Source organism: Triturus cristatus, chromosome 7, assembly GCF_964204655.1.
Source record: "Triturus cristatus chromosome 7, aTriCri1.1, whole genome shotgun sequence".
Classification (NCBI taxonomy): domain Eukaryota; kingdom Metazoa; phylum Chordata; class Amphibia; order Caudata; family Salamandridae; genus Triturus; species Triturus cristatus.
This window is the reverse complement of record NC_140590.1, coordinates 1160937574-1160954533: the sequence shown is the minus strand read 5'-3', so window position 1 is coordinate 1160954533 and position 16960 is coordinate 1160937574. Positions and strand designations below refer to the sequence as shown.

The 16960-nt window shown below is 44.4% G+C and overlaps 1 protein-coding gene across 1 annotated transcript in view; it reads left to right on the top strand.

Annotated features, from left to right (window-relative positions):
* Window positions 1–16960, top strand: part of LOC146811321 (uncharacterized) — a 71538-nt gene that overhangs the window by 34677 nt on the left and 19901 nt on the right. Inside the window, exon 4 of the mRNA XM_085615058.1 lies at window positions 12494–12593. Within this exon, the coding sequence (XP_085471184.1) occupies window positions 12494–12593 (100 nt within the window). The remainder of the gene's footprint in view (window positions 1–12493; window positions 12594–16960) is intronic.

Sequence of the window (16960 nt, the reverse complement as noted above, 5' to 3'; positions counted from 1 at the left end):
AGTTAGGAACGTGAAACTGAGATTTGGCGGACCAAAAACTGCAGAATATGAGATGAAGAGATTAAGAGGATGCAGATAAATAGTGGAATGAGCAGTGTAGTTGTATGTGTAGGTGTTGGAATTGGTGCGGTAGGGTCAGATAGGAAATGGAATGAGCTTACTGAATATCATTGAGAAAATGTTTAGTAGCTCAATCGATGAATGGTTTCGTTCAGCGGCACAACATAAAGGTAAGGAGAGACTTCATGACATCAGAAATCAATATATTATCTTACCATGGGAACTAACAAAAATATGACCATCATCAACAGTTTGACAGAATGTATGCAAATGTGCGTCAACAGTAATCTAACAGTTCCAAAAGAGTTGGCCATAAATTATACACTGAAAGATTTTATGGTGAACAATTCTACCTGTTTGCAAGCTCTAGTTTACATTATAATTTAAAAATATATCATCTGTTGATCCCTGCATTTCAGGGCAAGGAGTAGCTTCTTCCCAACCTGCACAGTTCCATCTCATTGAAGGGGATCCAGCACCTTCCTCCTGTTTCCCCCACACGGGTTGTACTTCAGTGGCTCAATGCCCGAAGAGGTGGTCGCCCTCCGCTCAAGAAGACCTCACAATTCAACTAAAGTTGTGATATGTTCGTTCTTTGTGTTCCTACAATGATACATAACATACATTTGCATTGAAAAAACAGTACCTAAGTGCTTTTAAACAGGACTATTTCGTTCCGTGTTTGGGCTTTCAAGATCTTTTACAGATATTGGTTAATACAGTTTTCAGTACAATAGTAATTGTGTAATCCATATTGCACATCATTGCATATTGTATATGCTTATAACTCTGTTTTAAAATTGTACAAAAATGTATGTTTAGGATATGCCCTCTCTTGCATACAAAAAGCTGTCTTCCGATGTTTAATGGTTGAAGAAGTATTTCTTCATACCATGTAATGATTCTATAAATTAGATGCATTTATGCAGAAAAACTGGCAATCCATAGTGCACCTCATAATAGAATATCACCACATGGTGTTCTGTATGTTTTTTAATTATGTAACTTGACTATGCTGTGGTTTAAGAGTTTCTACCTATGTATGTGTACTTCTCTTGTTGTAAGTACTACTTTCACACTTACTTCTTCACCTAGCCTTGAAAGATTCTTTAAAAACTTAAAAGCTTATAACATGCATGACAATTGGGCCTTAACTTAGAAACGACTTCCACCTCCCCATTAGCATAAACAATGGATTTTGAAAGAAACAAACTGTATGACTACTAGGGTAATCATCATCAACATTGTTTATTTCGAGCTAAAATCAACTCATAGAAATTGCAACAAGTAAAAACCAATATACACAAATAAAACTGCATAGTCATTCGAAATCAATGTATAGTATTCAGTATTATATAATACAATTCAAATAGTTATAGCAAATGTTTCTGATAAGATACAATACAATGTAACTACTATTGAGCTTTGTGATATGTTTTGTACCAAGTAAAACAATGATGCACAGGGTCACGCCCTTCCCAGTTCCTCTATTGTGATCAAATTGTTGACATTAGCAACTTTGTGGTCTACTGGTATTTCAGGAAGTTCGAGTATGAGAGTGTTTTCCTGGTTCCTGGCAAGATACAGAAAGGCATCACAAAGTGACTCTCCCAAGCACAAAGAAGATCTCCACCCAAACTGCTAAGAAATCTGAATCTAGTAGCCCAAATGTATGTTTAATCACATTTCTTGTACAGAGACGTGAAGTGTTGCATCAGGATTCAAGTGCTTTACCAGGGTATGAAGTTAGTTATCATCTATGGATTCCAAGTATATGCATCCTCGCTGATAAGAAGCAAAACATACTACTGATGAGAGCCTAACTGGAGTACTGGTCAAGTATCATCCATTCATTCAATCATAATTCTTACCTCAACAAAATAACTGTTGAAACCTCTAAGAGTTCAAGAATGTAAACTTTTATTTCAAATCTCGTCCGAGTGTGCATACACATCGTACATATACACATGGCTTTTTTGTTAAATATTATTATGCTTTAAAAGAATGTGAAATGTACATGTTGAAGAATAAAAGAGCCCTTACGAAGTAATCAATGTTTTCATGAGGCAAAGAAGACATCACCTCTTGGATACCAGAGTCGTTCTGAGCCCTGGAAGTTGGTGCGGCAATGCGGTATAAGGAAAGCCCTGAGTACGTGTATTCTGCATAGGTGATGTGTGAACGTTTGATGACACATGCAAATTAAGAACTTCTGGCATACAGATAGGAGGCAGACCTTTAAAAAATTTCTACATCCATGTAATGGTTAGTTAAAAACAGCCCACCCAGCAGTTGAGCAGGCTTGTTCCTTCACTGGTAGGTGTCACGGAGGGCAGCATGGACATTGTGGGGTAGGTGCAATAAAGTGTGCTGGCAGTGATGATGGTCTGAGTGTGGGTAGGCTGGGTTATCAATACTTGGTGCAGGAGGACTAATCTAGCTGGGTATTTCTGGATGCCCCTCATTTGCAGGTCTGGGTTTGGCAGTGCAGCTGTCAAAACAGATCTGTTGTTTCCAATGTACATATTATGGGCTTTGGATCCTCTCATTCGATGGCTGGATATTTTACCCAACCTCTTTCAGCCACTGACTTAAGAGTTAGTCAATCATGTCTTGTATTAGCCCAGGTGAGTATTTCTCTCTCTCACTTAACGCTATTGGCTGGTTGTGTCCTTCCACCTTTCTCCAACAGAGTGCATGCATTGCAATGCACAAGAGACTGTTTTATATCTCTTTGACTCTCTCTTTGTCTGCTCCTCATTGCTAGCACATGCACGCATGTGCACTTGTACACGCTTGCCTTGTACGCATTAGCCCATTAAACACATACGTATTGGCTTTGCCAATTCTTGTTTTAAAACTACAGGTAGCTATGCAAATTATACAAAATTGCGAGCTATCAGGCTTCGCACACCCTCAATATGCACATTGACCGTGTGATATAGTTTACAGTTTCTGCACATCAGTTCACAGCCATGTGATGATAGCACTGAAGAAGCAGGGAGGGTGCTAGAACTCTTGGTGAAGCTAATGAATTGCTTCCGGTGTTTCAGAATTCCAGTTTACCTTACCTGCTGTGCTTCAAAGAAAGAAGGCAGAGAAACACCAGGTTCCTTGCGCAGAAACGTACGACTGCCAAAAACTAGATCAGTGGCAGTCTTAACGAGGTTATGGGTAAAGAAAATAATATGTCCATCAGGACTTTAAATATTCAAGATTTATTCTTCAAGCATAGTATTCTCTTGCATTATAGATACACTTACTATTTGTGCACAATTCAAAACCATGTTACACTCCTTCCTGCTTTGTACTCGCTTATAACATCCAGGTTCAAATGAGCAATCTTTCAATTAATTTATGCAGTCTACCCTTGATAAGAAGGATACAAGCGGAGAAAAACACCTTCAAAATAACACAAGAAGCTTGTCGCTACATGTGTTCTAATTAGGCTGTATAATTCCACAACATTAAAAAACGAAAGGATGCATTCTTCGGATTTCTGAACATACGCTATCTCTGTTAGGAGGTAAATGCCTCCAACAAATATCTAGCAAGTCAGTATGGGAACTAGGTGATTAACACACCCCACCCCCTCTTTCCCTGACAGACCCTGTAGATGGAAAATATCCAGCTACCTCCTTTAGCCCTGTTGAGTGAGAATGAACTGCCCACCTTTACCCCATCCTACGCTCCTAACTCCCTCTCTACCCCATTATCACATCCCACTCTTCAATACTCTTGACTTTTCTCTCACTACTTCACTTTTCCCTCCACCTTCAATCTCCCTTGCTATCCTACCCTTTTCCTTTGTCCGGTGCCTTTATCATCCTCTTCTTCCCCTGTCTTTCTCATTCTCCGCCCTCTCTGTCTTCCATTTCCATCTCACTTTCTTATGAAAACTACCTCTACTTTTCGCCCATCCAAAGTCTCACCTTCTTCTGATCCACTTCCTCTTTCCCACTTGCTCACTACCTGATACCTTAGGGACCTAATTACTTGGATACCAGTTGTATATACATATATTGCAATCACATAAGAAAAAAAGGCCCTGCCTTTTTCTGCATTTTTTCCTAGTAAGAAAGGGATTTCTTAATTTGGGTGGATGGTAGTCCTCCACAAATAAGCCACTCACCTGTTAGGTCCAGGCAAATTTTTCAATAATTTAAACCTGAGCTCAACCCTGAGCAGCTATGGGAAATGTGTCAAGCTTCTTGAAGTTCCAAAACAGTTAAAAGTCAAAAACAAAACACAATAAAAATATCACTGCAATGAAAAACAATAGAGAAGGATGCAATTATCAAAATTAAACCAAAATGATAAAAATCCAATAAGGGGAACCAGAGATATTAATCTTTAAAGATTTTGGAGAAAAACACAAAGGAAAAGTAAAAAAACAATTAGTAATCACTGTTCATGGGTGACTGGGACCTAAGCACAATTTCAGGCCGACTGCAATAAAGTGTGGATCATTTATGCAAAGCAGGCCCAACCCGGGCAAAAGATTCTACTTTCATACATAGGCTCCGAAATGGAAGTCAATATCCTTCTGGGTAGCATGGGTGCAAACTATATCCAAGGAAGTTGTTTCGAAGCCAGAAAACCATTAGACAAGGTCCCTCTGAAACTGTTGGTTTTGGCGGGCAAAGTGCAGAGGGGTAAAAGTTCACATTTCACAGATAGGGAAGCCCACTTGTCGTCAGATACTTTTTGTGCCCCCACACGTTCATGATTTCTTCATTTGGACTTACTCTCTTTTTTGGAGCTCAGAATCCTCCAGCAAGACAAGGATGCAGGCTGTATCCGGGAAGGTTGCACTGAAGTCAGATAGGCTTGCCATGAGGGTCTGCTGAACAGGTTTTCAGAGCAGAAAAAAGTTCCAAGTAGGACGAACTTGCACAATGAGGTAATGCCTTTTGCGGATTGACTTCAAAGGTCTGGAAGTCCCAAATCTTTCAAAGTCCAGATGTTTCAGAGATTTAAGAATAGGTCATTTTGGACACCACTAAGGCTCCCAGGACCTCAAGGGCAGCACTTAGGGTCAAGACTTACTCCAGCAGAGGCCACCAGCAGGGTCCAGTCCTTTTCAAGTTGCAACTGGTCACTTCAGGAAAATACCTCTTACAGAATGTTGTGTGCCTGTAGCCACACATAAGGTTTTCAAACTGATCTGTGGAGTCCACTTCTTTGCCCTGGATAAACGTACCAGCTTGCCCAGCCCTTTAGATCTCCTCACAGATCTCAAACAGCAGGCGCAGTCCTTCTTCTGTTCTTTCACAAGTCCAAAAAGTGTTCTAAGGAGCTGTGGGTGAGGTGTCAGCTTTGTAGGTTTCACAAGCCAGTGGGTGGGGATGGCTTCTGGACAATCCCTAATCAATGGGGAAAAAGATCCCATAGGCAACCCTGTTCACATTTGCTTCAAACCCTGTTTGCTTTACTGCAAACTGGCCCAGAATGCACTATTCTATGGGGAATCAAATGGCACATTCCCCTGCCCTTGTACGGAGCTTGTGTGCCTCACAGGGGTATATTTAGGGAAATGTGTAGTCACCTCACCCAAGCTACCCCAAACTGGTTCTGGAATCAGCTCCCCCTCCCATTAGGATGGTGCCCAATTGGCTGCCCTGTGTCTAAAGAACAAAGACTTCCCATTAATCAGGTCTCCCCTTACACTAAACTAAGAATCTGTCCCTTTCTAAGTAATGATGTTCCTGGAAACTCCCCATCTGTCCTTCCAGAGCTGATATGGATCTCCTGCCCCACATCTAGTTCACCCGGTCACCAGGTTTAAGCCACTGTCCTGCTGTTGGGGCAGATTTCACACCTCATTAAGGTCAAACACTGACAGGGTGCTGCAGGCAGGCTAGTGCAAATTAGCCTCCAGGAGCTCAGGCAGGCGAACAGACAACATAAAATATATAAACTTGTCCCAAAGCCGAGATTTAGGGGTCAGTGCACGTACACTGGGCACTGGACAGCAGTGCCCCAGTGTGCAGAGGCTAAAAACCAATAATAAACGTCAGCAAAAAAATGAGTCTGGCCATGTAAAAAGGAGCATTTTCTCACATTCTCCTGCATTTGACCCCACTGCTTTCTCTCAATAACCAGAGACTTTGTGATCATTGTTTTTTTAAGAATATCCATGCATCCGTCTCTCTTGATTTTGCTTATCACTTATTTAATGATTAGTGGAATGTAGTCGAGGAGAAGTTTGCTATTGAACCCCCTTAACCAATGATGTTTGTGTATTTTGATACAGTAGATATAGTACTTTTTGTGGAAATACCAAACTCCCAGTTATTAATCAAATGCAAAAGTAAAAAGCAGCATGCCTATCTCTGATTTTGGAGGCCCCCGTTACGTACCTAGGCTTGCCCTGACCACTCATTTCCTATCCTTTTCTTACCCACAAACCCCACCCAATGTAGACCCCACCCCATCCACACTGATGGCATGATGCCCCACTCCCAATAGACACATGGCTAAATTCTCCCCCTCGCAAACACTTTGGGGCCGATTCCGATCCTGGAGAAACCGGGTACGAACCGTCGGACGGAGCATTTTCTCCGTCCGACTCGTACCCGGTGATAACACATTACAAAGATGCAAGTACGATTCGTATGGAAACACTATTTCCGTACCAATCGTACAAAACACCGACCGACGAAAATACACATACAAATGTGATCCGGGAAAGCGCCGACGTGACGTCGGGCCGCATTCAGGCTGCGTTTCACGAACCAGGAAGTACGATCCGTACCGACGTCACCCCACACGGACAATATTTTCCGGCTGCCAAAAACTGCCGGGAAATCAGGACGGTGCGCACAAGGAGCACCTGTACGCGACGGACAGCCATGGACCCGAACCTACGTGTCATCCCGGCCCTCAAAGCAGTCCACCTGCTCCACAGGAACCCACGCAGACGCCGCAGAAGGTCAGACCAACACCCAGGGGCAAAGGGGGGGGCAGGGGCATGACACATAACCCCCACCCAGGTCACAAATCATACATGCCCTGGACATACCTGACCTTCAGGGCCTGGTCACTTCGAGGGGGTGGGGGCGTGTCCAGCAACGCCTGCGTCCGCCACAACGGAAGTGGATGTTGACGCGAACCGGCAACACAACAATTCTGGTACGTACTGTACCCACGCCATAAGAGCGTGGGTACGGGTCGTACCACGCCCACCCCTACGTCACCCCAACAATGGCGGTACGGCCCGTACCCACGTTCTAAAGGCCTGGGTACGGCCCGTACCAGCATTGTTGGGGTGATGTAGGGGTACGCGTGGTACGACCCGTACCCACGCTCTCAAGGCATGGGTACGGTGCGTAACCCTACGGCCCCCCATTGGGGGTCCGCACCGTACCCAGGCCTTAAGAGCGTGGGTACGGGTCGCACCACGCGTGACCCTACGTCACTCCAACAATGGCAGGACGGCCCGTACCCAGGCCTTTAGAACGTGGGTACGGGCCGTACCGCCATTGTTGGGGTGATGTAGGGGTACGCGTGGTACGACCCATACCCACGCTCTGAAGGCATGGGTACGGTGCGGACCCCTACGGCCCCCCATTGGGGGTCCGCACCATACCCAGGCCTTAAGAGCGTGGGTACGGGTCGCACCACGCGTGACCCTACGTCACTCCAACAATGGCAGGACGGCCCGTACCCAGGCCTTCAGAGCGTGGGTACGGGTACGTACGGAGCGGACCCCCACCCGTGTATGTATGGAGCGTACCCACACCCCACCAGTATATGTTCGGAGCATACCCCCACCCGTGTATGAATGGAGCGTACCCACACCCCACCAGTGTATGTTCGGCGCGTACATACGAGGGCTGGGGGGGTGTTCTGCGCGTACATACGGGGTCTGGGGTGGGGTGTTCGGCGCGTATGTGGGCACATGTCTCCATGGTTGCTATGTGAGTTCGGTCCGTACGGTGTTTTTTCCATACGGTTGTACAATCGGAGGGACGGGACGGATCGTACTTGCGCGGTCGGACTTCATTTTTCCGACTCGTACGGTAAATCGTCCGGGGATGTGTCGGACACATTTTCCGACCCGAGGACGTGTGGGGAAATTTTCCCAATGCGATTCGTATGGACTTTTTCCCATACGAATCGTACTTGGCAGTTTGTACGCTACTTGTACGATTCGTACGGTAAAAAATCCGGATACGATTCGTATGGGGAAAATTTTTCCAGGATCGGAATCGGCACCTTTGTTGTTTCAACAAGTATCTAGAAAAAGAACCATTAGTTGCAGGGCACAGTATCTTTTGGCTTCATGTTAATAAGGTCTCAGGTCTAACCCACAGTGTAGCTTCATTGTTGGGAAAAGACTGAACACATGCCTCGCTGACCACACTAACAGGGGTTTTCGGAAAGGTGGCATCATCTGCCCCGATTCTACTATACTCAGTTGTAAGGGCTTTCATGATAACCCGGGCATGATCTTGTTGGGGAACGGTTGCGAGAGCCCCCAGGAAGTTTCCCACTGTAGGGGAACCTGCAAACATTATGCGACACTCTACATTTGGGGACACCCATAAACAACGTTGGCTGCGTAAATGCCAAATACTGCAGTTTATACAGCTATTAGGTACTAATGAATTACTAACACAGCCTTCACGTTTGCCTCTTCTACCAATCAAAGCCTGTGAAGTGTTTATGCAAGTGTGACTGTTTAATGACTTAACTAGTGCCTCTTAAATGTGTTTATTAATATGAAGCGTCTTAAAAATAAATGTATGCTGTCTTTAACTGTTACTAGGACATGCTTTGAACATTTGTGACTCATCATGGAGAACACTGGAACATTGAAGACTGCCTTATTGCTGACATTGATGATTTTATTAATTCCAGCACAAGCTTTCTCAGTGGAAAAATTTACTGCCGTACCTAGGAATATATTGCTATAAAAGCCAAGTGCTGATTTGTCATTGAAAATGTGCACAAACTATATATAAATGCGCGCACTCGCTGGAGTGTGATGGGGGTTCAAATGCAGGTTTTCAACACTATGTGAAAAGATATATCTAGCACAAAGTGGCTTGACTTATAAGAGAGTTCTGTAGATTCAGAAGTTTTCTATAAACTTTAACGGGCATGGTGTCAGTTGTTCCTTGTGCTCTCTCGAAGCAGCAAGAACTTAGATGTTCAACAAACTCCTCTTCCTTGAATGCCCAAGGATTACTCATCTTATACAATACAGGAAATGCTCCCTCAGGATCAGGGCAGGACTGGCCGTAGCGGCCACCAGGCGTTTCCCCGGTGGGACACCAGGGTGGGGCCGTTTTTGTTGCCGGGGGCCGGTTTTGCAGATTAGCTGTGCAATATCAGCCCCTTGTAGCAAAAGCCGCTGCAGTGTTTTCCACATGCACCCCCCCTCCCACCACCACCCTCTGGCGGCCGGCCCGACTGAATTGCCAGGGCTGGATTGCGTTCCCAGTCTGGCCTCACTCAGGAAAAGAATGGATGTGGGGAGAACATAGAACATACTGAACTCCAAGATGACCGTTAGACTCTGCTCTCCCCAGTATCCACGTGTGAGATCATGTGCCTTTGGTCTCTATGAATTCGCTGCCTCAACAGATTTCTTTCTATTCTTATTATCTTATTTTTCTTAAATGTTGTTGTCTGATTTGCAATAATTTCCTCTTTCAATGAATAGTGGTGACTACTCAGACTTTCACTCTTGTAAATTTGCCATCAACAATCATCCCCTCCCCCAACATCTTTCATCGCGCGTCAGCGCTCCTCCATAACCTCTGACGCCTCTAGAAGCCCCCTCACTTCTCAGAGCTATAAGTTTGAGTTCTTATCTGAAAATACCCAAAAGTACAAAAAGCCTGACTTGACAAAGGGCACAACCACCCTCATTCAGTAATGTTCCTTAACTCCTGAACTAAGAGTTTCCTTGTCTTTCACTGAATGTCAGCCGAATCCTGCTGTAGCTAACTGGAAACACCTCTCTAAAACTGCTACCAAAGTCTTCTTTCGCCTCCAAAGACCGTGTTGGAAAGTGCATGCTGGTTCCCGGGTTGTACCTAGTAGGTCAAACAAGATGGTCTGTTCTTCTCCTGGGACTTGCTTATGTGCTGCGACTTTGTGGCTGAACCTGAAACACCACAGTATTGTGGGTAAGCATGGGAATTGTATTTCTTCTTATCCTACTATGTCATTGATTTGTCCGGAGTACCTACAGATTTTTAGCTATAGTCCCTTGCACTGCACACAATTGTTAGTTGGGTTCCTTCTCCTGTGCATTACTTACTCGCTTATCTCTTTAGTCTCTTTCATGCAAATTTTTGATTCGGCCGGAAACAGGTTTACCAGCTCTATAGGAAATTACCTCACCTCACTCAGCAATCTCAATGGAAAGCTTTGGATCGAGCAGCACAATATTGTCTTCTGGGAGACCTGTTACAGAAATGCTTTTCACGTTTTGTAAGTTGTTTTGCTTGTATTAAAATGATTGTACAAGACTAAGGCAGCCAGTAACATCATCATGGAACATAAACCAAGATCAGTGCCAGCTTTAGGGTGGTGTGACCGGTGAAGCCACACCTGGTGCTGACTTTGGTGGGGGGGTGCCTTGTTTAAAAAGAACTATTGGTTTTGAAGGATGTGAACTTCCTTCTGCCTCCAGCAGTTTTCAGGCAACAATACAAATGTCAAGATAACTTTAGTGATTAATGTTCCCACTGGTGAGGGATCGGAATTTTGTCGAGTGGCAGTTTTGACTCATCCTAAAGTAGCACTGAGGGTTAATGTGCCTGCTGCAAAGAATGTATACCATGCAGATCACAGAATTGAGTGTGGGTGAACTATAAGTTGTGCTATAAAAAAATTCAATGTATGTCAGAGAGAGGCTATGCCTAGTTATAACAAGTACTAAGACTTGATTTTGCTGCGCACTATTCACTTGCGCACACAGAGAGAGGCTATGGACACTGCTAGAGTGTGGTAGTGAGGAAATTCTTGGAGAAGGTGGTTAATGGGGGGTGCAAACCACAACTGTTATACTGGGCGCCACCAGCGTTAAAGCCAGCCCTGACTGAGATCACATCTCAGGGGTTGCAAATACCTTCCTACCTGAGTGAGGTTAACACACAATTTTCAGTAAAAGATTCCAGAAAGAACTAATTGATTAATTACCACAAGGAACTCATTATGCTACACCATAAGATCTAATAGGAGAGTTAAAGAATGGGCAAAGAGCACAAGTCTTAGAAATGGAAACCACTAATGCTCAGATTTACTATAATTATGTATTGGGGTTGTGTCACTTTTCTGGCACAGCCCTGACAGAAAATCCTTTTTCATATTTACTAACTACACAAAGTTGGATGTGTTGCTTTGCGTGATTTAGTAAATGCAAAGTAACACAACACAGTACACAGGCTGCCTTGCGGTAATTTGCATCTGAGAGACGCTAAATTGGTGGAACATGGGTGTTCCAATGCATCCACCCATGTATTTTGATGCAAACCCAGATTTACAACGATGTGTGAATATGGGTTTGCACCAAAATGGTGCGCCTACCCGACAGACTTGTAACAAAGAGAAATATGTTTTTTTTTCCGTTACTTCCTTTTCCAATGTGTGCTCCATTCTGCACTACACATAGAAAGACGAATATAACTCTAAGGATTGTTTTTGTCCAGGAAGATATTCCCTTCAGCACAAAAAATCCTGAAAAGTGCTTAATTTGAGTCAATGCCGGTGCAGGTGGCACCCATCAGTGCTCATTTCTCGGGATCAACACTTATTTTTTCCTCAGGGGACTTTGAGCCAGACGACAGAAAAACGAGAAAAGGGGAAAGAAGGAGAAGGAGAAAGATGGAAACAGGCACAAACAAAGATTGAAAGCACTAAAAAAAAAATATGTCAAGAGTGAGATGAAAAGGCATAGCATGTCTGGTGGTGTATAAAGGAGGTGTGAGATGGAGTCAAGATTATGCAGCCTTGGTATTCGAAAGCACTGGCTGCAGGCTTCTGAGAAAAATTTGGGCACCAGCACCTATCCTTTGACAAATTAAACACTGATCATGCCCATACCGCAGCAACATTGCACCATGGTGCTAGGGTACATGCGTTGGCACTAGGCAGCATTAAGTGCACCCAGCAGGGACAGAGCTGAAGAGGATCATATCTTAGAAGATAAGGCACTCTTCAGTGCTTTCCCGTTCAGGCCGCACAGCAACTTTGCTTGCTACCCTGCGTTGCATGAACTTTGACTAAATGTGCCCTCCATCACCTGTTCAGCGTTATGACGTAGGCAGTGATTTAATAATCCTGATCTATGAAAGCCCAGCCATTAATGTCGGTAGGTGTTTTGCTCTGTCTATACCTATATGTGATCTGTGTGAAAGTTTTCATGGATGTTTGTGTGCCTCTGTGTGCACGCACACTACAATAGCACCTAAAGGTATATTTATCAAGAAGACACTGCTTTGTTAGTCGCGTCTCAAGCTCTCCAGTTGCCGTGGTGTTCCTTCCTTGTGGCGCACTTATCCTGCAAAGCGACTGTAAGTACCACCTGCTCTCTAATTATTTCAAACCTGCCCGCCGCTCCCTGTCATGGCGCCGCTGGCCCTCTAGTGAAGTGTTCCTGCCTTGCCTGGGGCAGCTGTCTCTCTCTCTCTCTCAGTCTCGCTCTCTCTAATTGTGGCAGCGCGCGCTTTCCAGGGCTCTGGTGAGTGATTGTTCTAGAAGGCTGGCTCGTGCCGTGCTACTCTCTCTGTTCTCTTCCCGAGCGCGCTCAAGGCTTTCTGCTGGATGCTTGCCAGAGATTTTAACGTATCCAAAACCACCAGCCCAGCGACATTTCAAAGGCTGCAAGTTGTGAGCGCACTGTCCCTTGTAAAACCTTGCCATATCACAGCTCTTGGCGCTGTTCCAGTGGCTCAACTTCCTGAGAACTTACAATCGTGTTTATTTTTGTTCAAGGCACGCCCTCACGGCGCTGAGAGCATTAGGCCAGGGAGAGGATTGGGTAAAGGTCAGAACTGTGTTTTATGAGTCAGACGAGTCACGAGGTCCTGGTCGAGCGACTGCTGCTAGAGCCTGCCTGGAACAAGGCAGGCACAGGATTCTTGTCAGCATGTGGCTGAAAACCACTCAGTCAGTCTGCCATGCCTACCTACCTCCGTCCTGTCACACTCACCACTCACGCTCTCTGCTTGGCCAAAAGATCTCCCCAGTATCCATTGTAATCGGGCTGCGTTCCATCCTTCACCCTACACCTACTACAGGGGCATGCTTTTGTGGCACTTACACTCATTGAACCACCTGCAACCAATCACCAAAGGTTATATTCTCTCTGCATCTCTGACACCTACTTTCTAAGGCCTGTATTAGTTCCAGCCCTTCACCACCTGTAACCAGGAATTCTAATGGGATACTGGCAACAGTGTCCTGCTGGTGGACCTCCGTGGAGTTACATCACTGCTGTGGTGTGGCAGGACATGTCCTCCTTGTCCCTCCTGCCTCCCAGCCCTATGGAGGGCATGGGCTGTCTTTTCCTCACTCCTGACTCCTGTAATTGGCACCTCTCCTCTAACCCTCTCAACTCTATACCATTAATTCACATTCTCTACCCTATCCAGACCCCTAACCTACAACATTCAATCCTGACCTCCCGGAAAAAGGTTGTGTGTAGAGGCCATAGGTGTTCTCCTATGTTACCTTCACTGTTTGGATCTATTATGGCCAAGTAGGATATATCAGAGCCCTGCCTTTACACCATGATTTCTACTCTTTTAACCCCTCGCTCTGCCCCTCGCTCTCCTTCCTGCAATCTATCCACATCTCTTCCATAGGATTGCTGATTGACGCACACCCTCCCACAGCCCGCGCCCCTGTTCACGGTCCTAATCTTACCCACCCCTCTGGATTGCAACTTTGACGATCTCTGGGTGAACCCAAAGAACTTTTGCTGAAGTATGTGCAGGTTTCATTGGGTTATCCCTTTCACCACCGCTGAGTGGACCCCAGATAGGGATATACGTGGCATTTTAACTTACTACCAGGGGTCCTCCAATCACTATAATGAGGAGGGGATAGCATCCCCAGCTTGATAATGTTCTTCACTCCGGTATAGAGAATAAATGCTGCATGAAACACACACAATTCATCATGGATTCATCTAACAACATTTGTACATATATTCGCTGAGTCAAGTTTCTGCAACACAACCTGACCAAGTTTCAAGACCTCACTCACCGCACTAAACTCTATCCACATAGGGCATACAACAACTACACTCCCAAGCATACAAGACCCCTTTGGAATCATTTGGAACAATAAGTGTGCTACGATTCCACACCAGTGGTAGTGCATGCTATACAGGCGCTAGAAAACGTACCACTCCAAAGCACCCATGTTCCTCCTACAAACATTCAACCTCTCTGTCAAGCACAAATACAAGCTAATGTGCCTACCAACATCTCCTCTACCATAAGCATACCAATCTACCTTGTGTGTATACGCCAGCTCAGGCTCCACTCTCCCATTGATGAATCCACACTGCCAAACCAACGTCGTTCTTTCCATGCCAGACCTGCATTCTCTGTGCCAGGTCTGTTTTTGTCCTTCCCCATACCGCCATTAATGAATTCACTTTTCTAGCCTGCTGTTTTCGAGCAATGCCATGTTGGCATCCTCTCTGCCATGTCTGTATACCAGGCTTATGTCCTACTGGTAGCAAACTCTTTATATCAGAAACGGAAAAATAAGGGTCCTGAAGAAGCTGACACAAACGAAATGTAGTAATGGCATCATAATTTATTTTTACATAGCTTCTCTTTACATCTTACGTAAGCCAACCCTAACCAGTCTTGTGATGTGTTGTGTACATGTTGAGAGAATGTAGAACCCCACCCTGGTCCAGATGACCTGGATCAGAATTTTATCGTCTTTCTTTCACAAATATTTGATTTTCCTCTTACTAAAAATAAGAAAATCAATCATATATTTTTTTAAAGTATGCTTTAAACAAGACCTAAAGAAAGAAAGAAAGACTGAAGGCATAACAGGGGGTGGGGGGTAGTTTTGGCGCCTTTCATACTCTGAGGATTCCCACTGGCCTTCCAATAGCTGTTAAGACAATACAAGCAATGTCTTATGAATACTAAAATATTCTTTGGCACTTACATCACCAAGGTGGCTAACTTGTCAAAAGCCTTATTCCAATTAGTATCCAAACTTGACAACTCGTACAGTACTAAAATGATTACTACCTCTTCCCAATTATAATTTCCTAGCCTTGTTTTGAGTTTTTTTCACAAACGAATCAAGACCAGTCAGCAGCCGCGCCCGTGGAGGGAGTTCCATGGGGCGGTAAGGCAGGGGAGGGGCAGGGTGGGGGGTTCTAAAAACTGGAATATGGATAATTGCAGGTAAGTAAACAATTAAATAAATCAAACGAATTTCGTAGCGCGCGCTGCATCGCAAAATGCGAGGCAGCGCGCGCTACGTAATTCGTTTTATTTATTTAATTGTTTACTTACCTGCAATTATCCATATTCCGGTTTTTAGAACCCCCCACCCTGCCCCTCCCCCGCCCCGCCTTACCACCCCACGGAACTCCCTCCACGGGCCGTGGCTGCCAGTCAGAACTGTATTTTGCAGGACCTAAATGCTTCCATAGCGGGTCCTCAGGAAGAGATAAGCTACTTCTCAATCTCCGTTTCCCTTTTGGAACTTCTTTCATTGATTTCTGAAGAAGAGGTGTTTTCACTACTTTCCTTTTCGAAATCGGTTCTCTAGAGCATATTTGTCTGGTTAGGGTCCTACAATCTTTAGCCCATGTGTTATCTCCCATCTGACAGCCGTTCTTAATTCCTCTTCTGCATCGTGTTGGAAGAAAGCTGTAGTTAAATACTTGCTCTAAAAACTCAACCTGCCTCTGTTAATTAAATCTAACAATCTACTAATATTTCATCTCCCTGTGGTATCCAAAATTGGTGAAAACAACATTCTTGTGCCTCCGTTGGCTAGATACTTAGAAAATCACTTTTTGCTACATGTAATCCCGACTGGCATTAGACCTAGGCTAGGTATAGATACTTCTCTAATTGCATTGTTGAATGAACTAAATTGGACATAGACATGGGCGTACCCTTCTGCATCATTATGTTAGATCTATCCCCTGGGTTTGGTACAGAAGATTATTCCATCTTGTTCAATCAAATTGGGGAGATTGACTTGCAGGAAAGTGCTAGACAAAGGTTTGCCTCATTTTATTATCAGATAGAACCCACTCTTTAGTACTTCTTCCTAAAGAAGAACCTCTTTCAATTTAATGTGATGTCCCTCAAGGTTCACTACTCTCCCCCACTTTGTTAGTTATATATCTACTTTCCCTTGGTAACATCATTTTCCTTTTGGCTTTAGATACATCTAATATGCAGGTGACACCCTGGTCATCTTAAGACTTGAAATGTCCATCTCTGAACTTTAAAACACAACTAAAGAGTGTCTGTCAGCAATCTTACTCTGGATAAACAGATACTTCCCATGATTCAATACCCCTAAAACAGAAGTATTACTGCTGGGCCATTGTTCTCTTTTTCCCCCTGCTGTCTGGCGAATGCGTGTGTTTTTTTTTTTACCTCGGGTGCAGAGCATGAAAAGCCTTCTTTGGTTTCTGGACTAGCAAGGATCTTAGCATGTCTTCTCAGATACAACAGTTGTGTCATCTTCCTATTATTAAATGAGGATCCTGAAAAAAATTCTGCCCTTCCTCCATCAACATCTTAGAGCAGCTGTGGTCAATGCTATTGTCATCTTGCTATCATCCCCAGACCATGCTGACTCTTGTTGTTTTCTGATGACCTCTATCCAAACAGTGGCAAAATACATCTGTGCGACTTGTCTATAAGGTTTGACAGAG